Here is a 17,523-nt window from a genome sequence, read left to right as displayed (position 1 = left end):
GGAGTTCGGTAATAACAGCTTCATTGAAAATCTGGAGGCAGTTTCGCCAACTCTTCGGGTTGGGGGCAGGGTCAAGGCAAATGCCGATTCGGGGGAACGACAGATTTGAGCCAGGGAGGTGGGATGGAAATTTTCGGAAATGGGAAGAGAAGGGGATTAAGACGCTAAAAGATTTGTTTCTTCGGGGTCGGTTTGCAGGATTGAGGGAGTTGGAAGTGAAGTATGGGCTGGAGCAGGGAGAAGGGTTTAGGTACATGCAGGTTCGAGATTTTGCCAGGAAGGAGATACAGAGCTTCCCAGAGGAACCGGCCTCCACATTGCTGGAGGAGGTGTTGACGACAAGGGGACTGGCGAAGGGGGCAGTGTCAGCGGTGTACGGAGCTATTTTGGAAGAGGATAAGGCACCACTGGAAGGGATCAAAGCAAAGTGGGAGGAAGAGCTGGGAGAGGTTATAGAGGAGGGGGTCTGGTGTGAGGTGCTCCGGAGAGTGAATGCCTCCACCTCATGTGCGAGCTTGGGGCTGATACAGCTGAAGGTGGTATGTAGAGCGCACCTCACGAGGGCGAGGATGAGCCGATTTTTTGAAGGAGTAGAGGATGTGTGTGAGCGTTGCGGGGAGGGGGGGGGGGGGGAGTGGGGCGCTAATCACAGTCATATGTTTTGGTCCTGTCCAAAGCTAGGGGAATACTGGAAGGAGGTGTTTCGGGTCATTTCCAAGGTGGTGTGTGTGAAACTGGACCCGGGTCCCCAGGAGGCCATATTTGGGGTGTCGGACCAGCCAGGGTTGGAAACGGGTGTGGAGGCAGATATCATAGCCTTCGCCTCATTGATCGCCCAAAGGCGGATCCTGCTGGGATGGAGAGCAGCCTCTCCACCCAGTGCCCTGGCGTGGTGGGGGGCCCTGTTGGAATACTTGAGCCTTGAGAAGGTTAAGTTCGAACTGAGGGTAAGCTCGGAGGGGTTCTACAAGTCATGGGCACTATTTATTATGCACTTTCAAGAACTGGATAACATCGAACATTAGTTGGGGGGAGGGGGGCTGTGTAGATTAAGGGTGACTATGGGTAATCCCTGATACCTTTTTGTCATTTGTTTATGTAAACATGTGGGCTGATGTTTGGGGGTTGGTGGGCGGATGGGATCGTTGTTATTATGGGGATTGACATATCTTGCTGATTACTGTTTATTGTTGATGGGTGTAAATGCGGGAGAAAATGTGAAAAAGGAGAATAAAAATATATTTTTTTAAAAAATAGCAGTCTGTGTCATTGTCAAGCTGTTATCTTTTCAGCAATTTTCAACCCATTCATGAACCATTAGTGTTGAATTAGTGCTATTAATCCCTATTCTATAGGGACTGGAATGAGACTATTACAGCTCATTTTACAAGGAACCCGATGAAAAAAGACTTTCACCCTCTCTGCCTGGTGCTGGATTTGAATCTCGATCTCCAAATTAAAAAGCCTACTGTTTGAAATTTTACTATGCTCTGGCAAATATACCAAGGAGAGGCCAAGAGATATTTTAATCGTAGAAGGAGACCATTTGGTCAATTGTGTTGTCACTGGTTCTTTGCGACAGTAATCCAGAAAGAATCCCTGTGTCCCCTGGTCTCCGTCGATGGACAGAACATTATCAAACTGTGTCTAAACATACGCACTTATAATTTACATTCCCTACCAGCTCCGATTTCCCGTTTACCGTTTGTTTCGAGCTTCAGTTAGCTCCATCAGTTGATCCTGCGCAACCCGTAGCTCATCCAGTTGTTGCTGATAGCGGGTGTCAGAGCCGTTGTTCCGTTCAAAACTCGACACCTGACTGGAAAGTTCATTTGTCCGATCGCGTAATTGCTGGATGGACGAGTAGAGGTTTTCATCATCTTCCTCCTGTTTGAAGATAGTGTATACAGTTTTACAGCGTTCTGCTTCACTCAGCATGTCAAGACCTCACACACACCTGGTAGCAAATAAAGGCCGGCCATTCAAGGGAACTCGACTCCATTTTAAGGTAAATGTCCTTCATTACCATTAGTTTTGATTTCAGGCTGCAGTGACCAATTTTGCTAAGCAGTTCACTGGAAACTCTAGAAATTTCACAAAAGATTGGTCCAAATTCATAGTCGATTATAAATGTCCAGAATTTACAGGCTGCACAAGACACATTTTTAATATTAATAAGATAGGAGATTGCAAGAAAGTTTCAAAAGGTGATTGAATATAAATTTGACAGAGCTATGGAGTGAGGGAGTAGGACTCTATCAAAGAACAGTCAGAGGCTTGATGTAATTAATGGTTTTCTTCGATGTTGTAAGATTCTATGAATCTACGTACCCATTCCTGCCACACAATAAAAGCAGATGAGCGAGAGAAAATTAACTTTTAAATAGGGGCTAGTTTGGTTATTATAGAGAGAAGAGTGACTCAGATGATCAAATACATGGACCAAAATAAGAAAGATTTATTTCTTCCCTCCTAAGGACATAAAGTATCCCATAGCTAACCTGTGTAGAGGAAAGTTAGGCAGCAATGACTATAAAATGTGACTCATTCATTTAAAGCAGAAAAATAATCTCAAATCATTCCTGTGTTGTTGAGGTTGGGATAAATGTTTTTGGAAAGACAATAGTTCAGCATTGAATAACGGATATCTCGACATTAGATTTATACCAATCCTTCCTTGAGGTGTTGAGTTGAGATGCTGGAAAATGATAACTTTGATGGCCTTTTTCATTTTATACTGTCTTCTATTTTATCTGTGCTTGGGAATGGGCACCGCTGGCAAGGCCAGCATTTCTTGCTCATCATTAATTGCGCTCAAGAGGGTGGTGGTGGCCAGCACGGTGGCGCAGTGGGTTAGCACTGCTGCCTCACGGCGCCGAGGTCCCAAGTTCGATCCCGGCTCTGGGTCACTGTCCGTGTGGAGTTTGCACATTCTCCCCGTGTTTGCGTGGGTTTCACCCCCACAACCCAAAAGATGGGCAGGGCAGGTGGATTGGCCACGCTAAATTGCCCCTTAATTGGAAAAAATGAATTGGGCACTCTAAATTTTTTTTTTTAAAAAGAGGGTGGTGGTGAGTTGTCTTAATTAACTGCTGCAGTTTCTGCGGTTTAGGTACACCAGTTAGGAAAGGAGTTCCAGGTTTTTGGCCCAGTCACAGTAAAGGAATGGCGATGTAGCTCCAAGCTAGAATGGCCTGTAACTTGGAGGAGAACTTCAAGCGGTACTGTTCCTATGCATCTACTGCCCATGTCTTGCTACATGATAGAGGGTGAAGGGTTTGGAATGTGCTTTCAAAGGTACTTAGTGAGTTGCTGAGGTGCATCTTGTAGTGAGTCTATACTGCTACCACTGTGCGTCAGTGCGGGTGAATGTTAAAGATAGCGAATGGTGTACTGATCGAGCAGGTTGCTTTATCAAGATTCTTGAGTGTTATTGCAGCTGTACTCAACCACGCAACTGGACAGTATTTTATCACACTCCTGACTTGTGCCTTGTGGACAGGCTTAGAGGAGTCAGAAGGTGAGACACTCACCATAGAATTCTTACCCCCGGACCTGCTCTTGTCGACACATTATTTATATGCCTAGTCCGGTTCGGTTTCTGTTTAATAACCCTCAGAATGTTGATTGTGGAGATTCAGCAATGGTAATGCCTGTGGTAAACCACTGTTGCACCTGTATTAGGTGATGTAAGGTAGGACTTGCACTACAGGTTCGCCGGTAGTCCTGTCTGCTGGCTCCGCCCAGTAGACAGAGTATAAATATGCGTGTCCTCCATTCAGCAGCCATTTCGCCAGCTGCTGTGGGAGGCCACACATCTTAGAGCAATAAAGCCTCAGTTGTATCCAACTCTAGTCTTTGTTCAATTGATCGTGCCTCAATGCCGTTGAATGTTAACTACTTAGATGAAGAGACACAGAGTAAGTTTGCTGACAATACAAAGCTAGATGGGAACACAGCTGTAAGGAGCTGTAAAGAGCCTAAATCTTCTGGTTCCGTCTGTTGTGGGGACTGTTGCGGGCAGGATGGAAAATTTGACAGACCAGAAATGGCCCTTTTCTTTGGGCGGGAATTTCCAATCCTCGACGGGCGTGTCTGGAAAATCTCACCCAAAGAATCTGAAAGAGATATAGACAGTTTCAACAGGTGGGCAACACAATGGCATACGAGAATAATGTGGGGATGTGTGAGGTTATTCACTTTGGTAATACTAATAGTTAAGCAGAATATTTTTTAGAAGATGTGAATTGAATAGGTTGCTTCAGCAGATCATTGTATATATACACCCCTTATGGCTAAAATTGTTTGGCATATCTTTAGTCATACGATTACAGAGGCATAAATTGTGAAGTGATTCATCACATCATGTATATGTGACACCACTACTTCTGTGTCACTCTCTACCTGAAAGTCGTGGTTTCTGAGTATGCATGAGTGTGTGTGTGTGTGGTTTCCGGTTCTGTCTGCATGTGTGCTGCTGTCCTATCTCCCTATCTGTAGGCTAATTAAATATTTTTTGATGAAGATAATAAAAAGATTTTTTAAAGTAACATCTTCCTTTAATTACTTATTATGACATTATCACCTGCTGCTACCAGCAGCATCAAAGTTTCCAATGTTGCGAATCATGCCTGACTGGGCAAGTACTATACAGTACTCCACCATGCCTTGACACTAGGGCTGAGTTTAAGATTTCTATGTGTGGCCAGTTGCAGTCACATAACAATCCTATCCCACTGCATCTAATTGTAGACTGAGGCTACACTGCCACGTTGTATGTGTGGGAAGTAAAATAGGTCAACACTCTGTTTTCAAATTTTCCGTTTTCTCCTCAGTCACGGTGAGGCTTTTTGCAAAGTTTTCTTGGAGTTTCCGTTTAAGTGCTTCCTCTGTATGAACAGGAGCTGAAGAAAGCAGTCTGTATGGAGGGTGCTATGCCGCATGGCATCCATTTTAGAAGGGGAAAGACTGGTATCTGGGCATAGCAGCTGCTTTACTTTTGCCCTCCTATTCACACCGCTGGAAATGGGGAGAAAAAATAGCGGTGTATGGAATTAAAAACACTTTGGTAGCTCAGACATTCCTTTTTCAAGGTGTCATGGTACAAGGATTAACACCCGAGATTCCCCTTTCAGCTCCCACTATCATGGGATTTTCACAGTAACTACATTGCAGTGTTAATGTAAGCCTACTTGTAGCACTAATAAAGATTATTATTATAGTCCAGAAACGAGCCTGGCCATCCAGCTGGAGGAACAGAGTGGCGGGGGGGTGGGGGGGGGGGGGGGGGTCAGGTGATTTTCTGTGGAGGAAGATGGTTAGGTCACCCTTCTTGTGGGAGGCAGGCCTGTCACGTTTTTGAATGCCTGGTTACCAAACAGGAAAGACTGCCTTTGGGATGTTCCACAGCTCTACTGTTGGAAAGATGCCAAGTACGGGAAGTGGCAAGTTATTTTCTGTGCTGATCATCCAGGAACGTCTGACGATTGATGATGTGACGAGGCCTCTTGCTTTGTTTTGTGGGCAGTTTCCTGCTTTCTTCCCATTCCCTGAGCAAGATCACCATTCTATTCATCTGGGAAGGCTGAGTGCAACTCTGCCAGGATTTGAAATCCCGACATCATCCTTCCCCCGAGTCCAGAATTCAAATAACTTTCCAGAACTGAACGTCTGAAATCAGGTTATCACCCATTCTATAGACTGGGCTGTGGTCAAAACAAGGCAGGAAAGGTGAGTGGATCTGGGCACCTTTCGCTCCAATCAGCCCAGGGAGCTGTCTTGCCTGCTTGGTGCCAAGGTTCCAGACATGTGATCAGGGCCATAGAGGAACTTTAGATACCACTGACATAGGCAGGAAAAGGAAAGAGGTCCTGCATGGTCAGTACGAAGAGCAAAGCATCAAATTATGAAGCAGAATCTCAGAATCACCCGATTATTACCTGAGCCACATACAAATTGGAACAGCGGAATGAATGCACGGCTCAAAGACTGGTGTGGAAGAAGTGGGTTCCAGTTCATGGGAAACTGGCATCAGCACTGGGGAAAATGGGGGCTGTACTGTTTGGACAGTCTACACCTGAACAGTGCTGGGATCAGTGATCAAGCAAGCTGAGTAACTAAGGAAGTAGAGGGGGCTTTAAAGTAAACAAGGGGGGGGGGGGGGGGGAGGAATCAAGCTTGGGTTGATGTAGCAAATCAAGGGGGAATGTCTGGATAGGAGAACAAAATAGTAATATTGGAAATGAGAGTCAGAGAATGGCAGGAAGGGACTGAAAGAAAAACACCCAGCATACACCAACAGTCATGACTAGATATTACAATGATAACCAAAAGCCAAAACTAAAGGCTATATATCTGAATGGACATGGCATTCATGACAAAATTAATAAACTGATAGCGCACACTGCAGTAAATAAATATAATCTGATAGCCGTCACGGAGATTTAGCTGCAGGTTGCCAAGGATTCGGTCCTGAATATTGAGGGGCACATGACATTCAAGAACAATAGGAAGCTATGTAATGATGGAGGAGTAGCGCTGTTAATCAAGGATGGCATTGATGCAATGGTTAGAGATGGTTCAAGAGATCAGGATGTAAAATCGGTTTGGGTAGAGATGAGGAATAGCAGGAGAAAGAAGTCACTAGTGGGAATGGTCTACATGTCCCCTAACACTAACCACAATGGAGGACAAAGTACACACAAGAAGAAATATTGGGTGCTTCTGATAAAGGGACGGCAATAACCATGGGTGATTTAAATCTATAAATAAACTGGATAAAAAGGAGTAGCCTGAATGAGGAATTCATAGAATGTTTTTGAGAAAGTCTCTTAGAGCAGCACATTCTGGAACCAACCAGAGAGTAGGTTATATAAGATTTGGTATTGTGTCAGGTGACATGATTCATGAATGACCCGAGTGAAGGCTCCCCTAGGCAACATCGACCACGCTATGATTACATTTGACATTCGACTTGAAAAGGAGAAGAGTGGGTCTCAGACTAATATTTTAAACTCAAATAAGGGCAACAATATCTTCATGAAAGCTGAACTAGCTAAAGTGAACTGGGATACTAAGTTAGAGGATATACCAACAGAGAAGCAGTAGCAAACATTTAAGGAGATAGGTCAAAATATGTATATTCATACTGTAAGGAACATTGCTAAGGGAAGGACCCATCATGTGTGATTAACTAAAGAAGTCAAGGAAAGCATCAAACTTAAGAAAAAGACATGTAACTGCACAAAGATGAGTGGAGGGTCAGATGATCGGTCAGAATAAAGAATGCAGAAAGCGCCTAAAAGGTTAATCGTGAGAAATAAATTAGAGTATGAGAGGAAGCTAGAAAATGTAAAAACAGACAGTAAGAATTTCCACAAGTATTTAAAAAGGAGAAAAGTACAGCGCGTTTTTGTTTTATAGATAATGAGAATAGGCAGGCATTGGTGGATAATAAAGGACTGGTGAATGAAATGAACAAATATTTTGTTCTTGCCATCACTATAGAGAATACAAAAAACATTCCAGTTAAAGCTGTAGATCAGGAGGCGGACGTCAGAGAGGAGCTTGATGAAATTACAATCGCCGGGGAAGTGCTACTGAGCAAACTGATGGGAGTTGCGGCCTGACAAGTCTCTGGGTCTAGATGAACTTCATCCTAATAAAGTAGGCTAATGATGTAGTAGGTGCTTTGAAATTAATTTTCTAAAATTCACCAGGTTCTGGAAAAGTTCCGTCAAACTGTAGTCAATATAACCCCTCCATTCAAGAGGGGAGTGAGGCAGATCAGAGGGAACTAGAGGCCAGTTAGCTTGACTTCTGTTGTGAGGAAGGTAGACATAGACATAGAATTTACAGTGCAGTAGGAGGCCATTCGGCCCATCGAGACTGCACCGGCTCTTGGAAAGAGCACCCTACCCAAGGTCCACACCTCCACCCTAGCCCCATAACCCAGTAACCCCACCCAACACTAAGGGCAATTTCATGGCCAATCCACCTAACCTGCACATCTTTGGACTGTGGGAGGAAACCGGAGCACCCGGAGGAAACCCACGCACACACGGGGAGGATGTGCAGACTCCGCACAGACAGTGACCCAAGCCAGAATCGAACCTGGGACCCTGGAGCTGTGAAGCAATTGTGCTAACCACCATGCTACCGTGCTGCCGTTGTTGGAATCAATCATTAAGGAGGTTATAACTGGGCATTTGGAAAAACTCAAGCTGATTGGGAAGAGTCAGCATGGTTTTGTGAAAGGGGAATAATGTTGAACCAATTTATTGGAGTTCTCTGAAGGAATAACATACACTGTGGATTAAGGGGAGCCTGTAGACATATTGGGCGGGATTCTCCATTTCTGGGACTAAGTATTGACGCCAACGCAGAATTCGTGGACTTTCAAGACAGAAAAACTGGTGCCACAGCTGGACTGATTCCGCTACTGCGAAGGGGCTAGCACCGGCGCCACGTGGAACACAATCGATTAGAATGAGGAATGGTGCCGGATTCGCCGGTTTTGCAATTCACACCCATAAGGCTGACAAGCTGCAGCCGCATATACACACTGCACTCCCCACACACTCCATCCCAGCTAACAAGGTAGCAGCGAGGAGAGAAGACCCGAGGTTAGCAGATGCCAAGCTGGAGACCCCCTTGGGCACCGTGGAGAAGAGGATGACCCTGTACCCTAGCCCGGGATGGAGGTTGCCAGCTGCCGCCGTTCAACGTGCCTGGGTGCAGATGGCAGAGGCTGCGAGGACCGTGGGCAATACCATCCGGACCGGCCAGCAGTGCAGCAAAAAACTGTACAATCTTCTCAGGGCCAGGCTGAGTAGGCAGCACTGTCCCCCTGGCAGTAACTCATGTCCCTCACACCCGTATCCCTACCTCCCCACCAGACGGCTGAACCCCCACTCTGTACCATATGCTGGTACCCATACCAGACCGGGTGCCCTGGCCACTGAGGCCACCAGCCACCCACTCCCTGGACTGCATGAGTTGGACTGTCTAATACTGTTGTCCTCTGTTCTCACCCTCCCACCACCAGGAGAAGGCCGGGCACAATCGCCGGGAGCAGGAGAAGACAGCAGGTGGACCACCTGAACTGCGGCCCCTCAATGGCCGCCAGTGTCCAGACCCTGGTCAAGACCAGAGCGGGCCTCCAGGACTGGCAGTGCCAAGTGACAGGGGAGCCTCCAGCGATAGCTCCCCTTGCACCCTGTTCCATGGAGTAGGCTGGGGGTCATCAGACAGTCAGAGGGAGGAGGAGGTGATGGGGCCCGTGTCGGTGACTCCCGCAGGGGAGTTGCCGGAACATTGCAGCACCTCGTACTGCCCCCTTCTGTCCCTGGCGCCTCTGGTGGGCAGTGGGCACAATGGGGTGGCACCATGCCATCTAGGGAACCCGAGCAGCTGCTGGACCAATCCAGGCCCAGTTGCCCCAGAAGAGGGCTGCCAATGGGGCCCCAAGTCGCTGGGCGGGAATCACAGCAGGCCGCCTCCACGTCTGCTGTACCGTCTGGAGATCCATCTAGATGTAGCGTTAGGGCCCTTAAGGCAAGAAAGTTAGACACCCGTTACGTTGACACTGGTGTAGTGCACAGTTTAGTTATATGGACTAGGGCACAAATATGTATATATTAGTTCACATTAAACAGCTGTTGCCACCGTTACAACCTGCCTCGGTGCTCTGTCTGATGGGTAGGCTGGCCTGGGCTGGTTGGGGGCAGAGGGGGAGGGCGGACGTTGGGGGCGGGGGGTGGGTGTACCCTGTGGGTGGCCCAGGCTCCCCCCGACCGTCCCCACCACCGCCACCCCAGGATCCATGGGACCATGTGATGGAATGGCCAGCTCGCATACAGAGATCACCCAGGTGAACGGTTCGATTACACCCCTGGTTGCTGTATGGGTCCCCATTCGGTGCCTGGAAGGACCCCGTGGCGTAGAAATTCAGGGCGACCGTCACCTTGACGGCCACCAGGAGCGGGTGCCCTTCTCCAGACCCCTGCGGTACCAGGTGTGCCATCAAAGAACAAAGAACAAAAGAACAAAGAAATGTACAGCACAGGAACAGGCCCTTCGGCCCTCCAAGCCCGTGCCGACCATACTGCCCGACTAAACTACAATCTTCTACACTTCCTGGGTCCGTATCCTTCTATTCCCATCCTATTCATATATTTGTCAAGATGCCCCTTAAATGTTCCTATCGTCCCTGCCTCCACTACCTCCTCCGGTAGTGAGTTCCAGGCACCCACTACCCTCTGCGTAAAAAACTTGCCTCGTACATCTACTCTAAACTTTGCCCCTCTCACCTTAAACCTATGCCCCCTAGTAATTGACCCCTCTACCCTGGGGAAAAGCCTCTGACTATCCACTCTGTCTATGCCCCTCATAATTTTGTATACCTCTATCAGGTCGCCCCTCAACCTCCTTCGTTCCAGTGAGAACAAACCGAGTTTATTCAATCGCTCCTCATAGCTTATGCCCTCCATACCAGGCAACATTCTGGTAAATCTCTTCTGCACCCTCTCTAAAGCCTCCACATCCTTCTGGTAGTGTGGCGACCAGAATTGAACACCTGGGAGATATGTCGCACTGTCTCCCTGCTCAGCCGGAGTCTCCAATGGCCTGTTCGGTCTGGTAGGTCCTCGAATGACAGGCGCTGCCAGAACACCCGAGGCCTCATGCGGTGCCTCCTTGGCACCTCCTCCTCCTCGGTCTGTTGGGCTGCCGGCTCTGCATCCTGGGAGGCTGCCTCCTGTTCCTCTGCGGCATGCTCCGCTGCTGTCTGCACTGCTACTGCAGCTTCCTCCTCCTCCTTGAGCAGCTCCAGCTCGTACAGTCGCAGGGCATCCCCCAAGTCTGTGCCGACTAACAGGAAGGCCACCATTGCTGATTGAATACCAACACATATTTGCTACAGGGGGTGAAAGGCCGACATGTTAGCATTGTGCGTACCCCCGTGCCCAACCAGGTCCCCCGGGCTACGTAGTGGCCTCAGTTGGCACTGCAGTTCCGCCCCGTATGTTCCCCCCCCAACCCCACAGCCCTGGCCATGTCGGTGGCCGGCGCCCATACGATTGGTGTCACAGAACCAGGAGCCATGATGGGTGGTCAGCAAGATGGCTGCCTTGCAGGCCACTGTAATGGCGGTCCATGCCTGGATACTGCCCAGTCCCGTGGTGTGGGGGGGGGGGGGGTGGGGGGGGGGGGTCACCCTGGCCACTCAGCCTGTCAAATCAGCGCCTGCCGTGATTTTGGTGTCGGAACCGATTCTCCAGCCAATTGCCTATCCCGATTTCGGCCTCGGTCAACGGAGAATCCCACCCATTGTATTTGGATTTCCAGAAGGCATTTGATAAGGTGCCACATCAAAGATTATTGTGAAAAATAAAAGCTCATGGTGTAGGGGGTAACGTATTAGCGATGGAAGATTGGCTGGCTGTCAAAAAACAGAGTATGCATAAATGGGATTTTCTATGATTGACAGGATGTGTCAAGTGGAGTCACGCAGAGGTCTATGTTGGGACCTCAACTTTTTACAAGTTACAATGCACACTTGTAATGTGATTTTCAGTGTCATTTACAATGACTTAGATGAAGAGAGCACATGAAACAAAGATAGGTAGGAAAGTATGTTGTAAAGAGGAAACAAGGAGGCTGCAGGCGGATATAGATAGGCTGAGTGGGCAAAAATCTGGCAGATGAAGTATAATGTGGGAAAATGTGAAGTTGTTCACTTTGGCAGGAAGAATAAAAAAGCAGAGCATTACTTAACCGGAGAACGGCTGGAGAATTCCGAGGTATGGACGGATCTAGGTGTTGTAGTGCGTGAGTCACAAATAATTAGTATACATAGGTAATTAAAAATGCTAATAATTGGTATACATAGGTAATTAAAAAGGCTAATACAATACTATCCATAACTATGAGAGAAATTGAACATAAAAGGAAGAATGTTATTGTTGGATTCAACAATTAGAGGGGAGTCCTTTAAAATATTAGCTAAAATGATTCTTGAAAATTACTGAATCTGCAGAAATATGAGTAAGTTCTAATCGTTTGAATACTGTTCATGACTGTCTCAAATGTTACAAATAATGTTCTGATGTGATATGATATAAAGGTACATTCGACAAGCTTGAAACAATATCGTAACTGAGACCAGACATGACATAGGGAGTTTAAATGTGGGAGAAAAGTCAAGAGACACTTAATTAATTTGGAGTAATTGATTAATGTCTAATTAACCAATCGCCTGTTAAGTGACTGACACTTTCCTGAATGAATCAAGGGGGTCTCAGCTGAGAATTAAAACCAATGAAACTAAGTCAGGGGCTAAACCCAGATAAGGATTCCCTTAAGAATGTGATCCATCTAACTGATTAGCAGAGAAATTATAGCCGTTGGAGAATAAACATAACTTTTAAAGGCCTTTGTTGAAATGACTTTTAATTTTGTAAATCTGAAGTCACTTTTATCTTGAAGTTTTTGCTTTCACTTGTTGGTGCCTTGAGGACATTTTGAGAGACACGGGAAAAAGCATTTTCCAGTTAATTTTGTGTGAATGTGCTAAAATGTGTTCTTAAGAAATAAACGTTGCTTTACATTCATTCAACCGGACTGACCTATCTATGAGCGAGAGATAAGACAAATCTTCAGTTATACAGGGCATCAGCGAGATGCTGTGTACAGTTTTGGTCTCCTTATTCAAGGAAGGGTGTAAATGTATTGGAGGTGGTTCAGAGGAAGTTCGCTAGATTGATACCTGGAATGAGCAGGTTGTCTTATGAGGAAAGGTTGGACGAGCTGGGCTTGTATCTACTGGAGTTTAGATGAGTGAGTTGGTTGAAGTATATAAGATACTGAATGGTATTGACAAGGTGGAAGTGGAAAGGATGTTTTGTCTTGTGGATAAGTCCAGAACATGGTGGCATTGTTTTAAAATTAGGGGTCACCCCTTTAGGCAGAGGTGAGGGGAATTTTTTTTCTGTGACGGTTGTGGGCCTTTGGAACTTCCAACCTCAGAAGTTAGTGGAGGTGGGGGGTCATTGAATATTTTAAAAGCGGAAGTAGATATCAAAGGCAAAGGAATCAGAGGTTATCAGGGGTAGATGTGAATGTGGAATTTGAAACACAAACAGATCGGCCATGATATAATTGAATGGCGGAGCTGGCTCGAGGGACTCCTATTTTGTATGCACATAGGAAAAATAGAAGATAATATAGCTCAAAATATATATCTGTGGAACTCTTTGCCGCAGAAGGCTGTGGAGGCCAAATCACTATGTGTTTTTCAAGACAGAGATAGCTGGGTTCTTGATTAATAAGGGGATCAGGGGAGAAAGAAGGAGAATGGGGATGAGAAACACATAAGCCATGATTGAATGGCGGAGCAGACTCAATGGGCCGAACAGTCCAATGCTGCTCCTATGTCTTATGGTCTTATAAAATATTTAAAGCATGGTTACATTCTATTTTTCATTCCATCCCTCATACAAAGGATGGGGAAATGGAATACACCACATGGCAGACATCACATGCAGCAGCCCATGCTTTAAAGGGAGGGGGCATCAGTTCCTACTTTTGCAGCATCATCGTGAGTGAATAGTTGATGGCAACAAGCCAGACATGGGAAAGTTTGAATACTGGTTTATCACAGTGGTTTCGGAATAATGAAGTAATCTAATATAAAAATAATAATTTTGACGATTACTTTTTAAAAGAAATTTCCAATTAAGGGGCAATTTAGTGTGGCTAATCCATGCACGTCTTTGGGTTGTGAGGGTGAAACCCACACAGACACGGGGAGAATGTGCAAACTCCACACGGACGGTGACCTGGGGCCGGGATCGAACCCGGGTCCTCGGCGCCGTGAGGCAGCAGTGCTAACCACTGCAACACCGTGCTGCCCTATAATTGTGAAGATTACAAGGTGTATCTAATTTAAAAGATTTCCATACAATTTGGACTAAGAAATAGTTGCTGGTCAAGATTTCCATAAAATGTTCCATACAGAGCATGTGCCAACTACAGTGATGTCATCCTACCCAGAATGCAGAGCAGGAAGGGAAAGGAACAATGTCCCCCTGGTGGTGAAAAGATGAAATGTTACCGAGATGAATTATTACCTCCATGCCACACAGTGAGAAATCACTCTCAATGGCTGACGCAGAAAAAGCAATCATTGCTTCTTTAAAAATGAACCACAGTTTTCACATATTTTAAAGAAACTCCTTTTTCACCAATGACTGACCAAAAAATATTGAGATGCACTCTTTGGGTAGGATGGAGGGGCGGTGAAGGCTTTGCATAATATCACTAGTGATAGGCATCATAGTCAATGATGTATCACCTAGTGGTGGACTTTGTAAGTAAAGATTCATCACTATTATTTTCAAACATTAAAACCTACAGTGATTAATACTAAGGATAAAAATCGATGGCCCAGATTTTGTGTTTACAAAAAAGGTAAGCATCTACGAGATGTGGGCGTCGCTAGTGAGGTCAACATTTATTGCCCATCCCTAATTGCCTTTGAGAAAGTGGTGCTAGCTGATTTATTGAACTGCTGCAGTCCAAGTGGTGTAGGCACAGCCACAGTGCTTTAGGGAAGGAGTTCCAGGATTCTGACCCAGTGAGGGAGAAGGAACGGCAATATATTTCCAAGTCAGGATGGTGAATGACTTGGAGGGGAACCTCCAGGTAGTGGTGTCCCTCTGTGTCTGCTACCGTTGTCTTTCTAGATGGTAACGGTTGTGGGTTTGGAACGTGCTGTCTCAGGAACCTTGGTGAGTTCCTGCAGAGCATCATGTAGATGGTACACACTGCTGCTGTTTGTTGGTGGTGGAGGAAGTAAATGTTTGTAGAAGGGGTTCCAATCAAGCGGAGAGCTTTGTACTGTGTAAGGATCCTCCTGTTTAATCCGTGTCTGTTCCCTTTTCTTCCTTCTAATTTCCGTTAACCTGCTCACTATTGCCAATTTCTGTCCATGCCTTCAGGACCAAGCAGCTCACCTTTAATTTAAAGACAGGAACCTCCAGCAGGATGTGCTGCTTGGTCTAACATCAGTGATGACCCAGACTGACTGGCTTAGCTGGTGGCCAATGAGCTATTCCCAAGCGCCGCATTTTTCTCGAAGACAAGGCAGTGATCGGTTCTGCAGTCTCTGGAATATTCCTCAGGGAGACCAGATTTTACTTTTGTTTTGGTCAGAAGCTGGAGGGTCACAGCTCTGATTTCTCTCTCATCTAATGGGTTCTTTCTGAAGACCCAAAGTACAGACCTTTCTATTTCCAGATTGAACTGCAGGAAGATTCAGCCCAGCCACTAGCAGGGTCAGTTGTTTAAAAACTCTTTCATAATCTCATGTGGGGATTCTGTTCTTATCTCAGTAAGGTTGGTGGGTATGCTGCTGAAGTTGGAAACAAGTAATAATTAAACAGGCCTGAGGTGGATCCTTTAAGTGAAAGTCCAGGTGGATAAAAGTTAAAGTGACTTCCAAGAGGGAATCATACAGCCCGGGAGTACTGACTGAAGGTCATGCCAGAGGATCTCTACTAGCAGTCCACTGATGGCTTTGATCCCTAAGCATCCAGAGAGGACAGCCTGCTGCACCGACCCCGACTTCGGAAACAAGGAAACTCATCTTTAATTTCATATTTTAATTCCTATTATTTTTACACCTCCCCCTCCCTCTGTATGTTTGTGGCTGCCTTGTGCATGTTTGGGTGTGAGTGGGACAGAAAAAGGAGGTAGTAGGTTCACTGGCTGTTATTTTATTATAATTCATGCATATTTCAACTTATTGAGCTGTCATGGAGCCAAAGATTCTGCAAACTTTATACAAATTATAGATTAATTCACTTATGTTGGGACTCCGGGGTCTGTGGGGCTGGAATCGACTGTGCACTAGCCCAGGGTGTCGTAATACTGGATGGTGTTGAGTTTCATTGAGTGTTATTGCAGCTGCACTCATCCAGGCATTACACTCCTGACTCGTGCCTTGCAGATGGTGGACAAATCTTTGGAGAGCCAGGAGGTGAGTTACTCGCAACAGGATTCCTAGCCTCTGACCTTCTCATGCTGCCACAGTGTTTATATGGTTAGTCCAGCTCAACCTCTGTTCAATGGTAATCCCCAGGATGTTGATAGTGGGGATTCAGTGATGGTAATGCCATTGAATGTCATCGGGCGATACTTAAGATTCTCCCTTGCTGGAGATGGTCATTGCTTTGCACTTGTGTGGTGCAAATATTACTTTCCACTTGTCAGCTGAAGCTTGGATATTGTCCAGGTCTTGTTGCATTTTGACATGGACTGATGTAGTATTTGAGGAGTCGCAAATGATGCTGAACATTGTGCAATCATCAATGAACGTCCCCAATTCTGACCTGATGTTGGTAGGAAGGTCAGCGATGAAGGAGCTGAAGAGGTTGGGACTGGAACACAATTTGTGGTACTACTGCAGCAATGTCCTGGAGCTGAGATGATTGACTTCCAACCACCACAAGCACCTTCCTTTATACTCGGTTGTGGTGATGGGCAGCGAATTCAGCCTCATTATTCTGTGAAACTGTGACAGCATCTCTGGCTCCTGAACATGTGCAGTTAAATGTGGAAAGCTGGAACTTATGACCAATGACAATCTACTGATCAACATTTGTTGAAGTCCTCTGAGATGGAAATATTAAAAATCACTTGTTTTGATGGACATTTTCAAATTTTACGCTGTTCGTCTCACTGCAAGAATCCTTAAAAAATGTTACACCTTGTTGAATGAGATCTAACTGTGTTTTTAGCAATGTACTAAATCAGATTGAAGACAACAACCTCTCTGGTCCTGAAAAGTGAATTTTGTTTTGTGGATCTCGGATGCCTCCGTTATTTAAAAAAAACAGGTTTCAAGTGTCCACCTGAACCCCAATCTTTATTTTGCTCTTTTGAAAAATGATTATGAGTGAGGAACAATTTAATTCCCATGTCACTTTCTGTGAGAATTCAGCAATGTGTTTGCCTGCTTGATGACATCACTGCTGCTCGGCAGGTTCTCTTCAGCTGATGCAGGAATGGAATTAATGTGGGCAAAGATAAAGTTGACAATAATAATAATTTTTATTATTGTCACAAGTAGGCTTACATTAACACTGCAATGAAGTTACTATGAAAAGCCCCCAGTCACCACATTCTGGCACCTGTTTGGGTACTCAGAGGGAGAATTCAGAATGTCCAATTCACCTAACAGCATGTCTTTCGGGACTTGTGGGAGGAAACCGGAGCACCCGGACGAAACCCACGCAGACACAGGGAGAACGTGCAGACTCCGCACAGACAATGACCCAAGCCGGGAATCGAACCCAGGTCCCTGGAGCTGTGAAGCAACAGTGCTAACCACTGTGCTACCGTGCCGCCACAGAGATCTTAGTGAGCTGACCTTTCTTGAGGTCAGCAGCGAGTGCCATTGCTTTGTTGCTGACCACAAAACCGAGGCTCTTAGCTTTTGATGATGAAGCTTACAGGTAATTA

At 46.0% G+C, this 17,523-nt stretch overlaps 1 protein-coding gene across 4 annotated transcripts in view; it reads right to left on the bottom strand.

Annotated features, from left to right (window-relative positions):
* The window catches only part of LOC140385753 (1-phosphatidylinositol 4,5-bisphosphate phosphodiesterase gamma-1-like), a 439,770-nt gene that overhangs the window by 10,343 nt on the left and 411,904 nt on the right, over positions 1 to 17,523 (bottom strand). For all 4 annotated transcript variants that reach the window (XM_072468226.1, XM_072468225.1, XM_072468227.1 and 1 more), the window contains one exon: positions 1,703 to 1,887. In XM_072468226.1, the coding sequence (XP_072324327.1) occupies positions 1,703 to 1,887 (185 nt within the window). The remainder of the gene's footprint in view (positions 1 to 1,702; positions 1,888 to 17,523) is intronic.

This window comes from Scyliorhinus torazame, chromosome 11 (assembly GCF_047496885.1).
Source record: "Scyliorhinus torazame isolate Kashiwa2021f chromosome 11, sScyTor2.1, whole genome shotgun sequence".
NCBI lineage: Eukaryota > Metazoa > Chordata > Chondrichthyes > Carcharhiniformes > Scyliorhinidae > Scyliorhinus > Scyliorhinus torazame.
The sequence above is the reverse complement of the archived record's forward strand: the minus strand, read 5'-3'. Positions and strand labels throughout refer to the sequence as shown.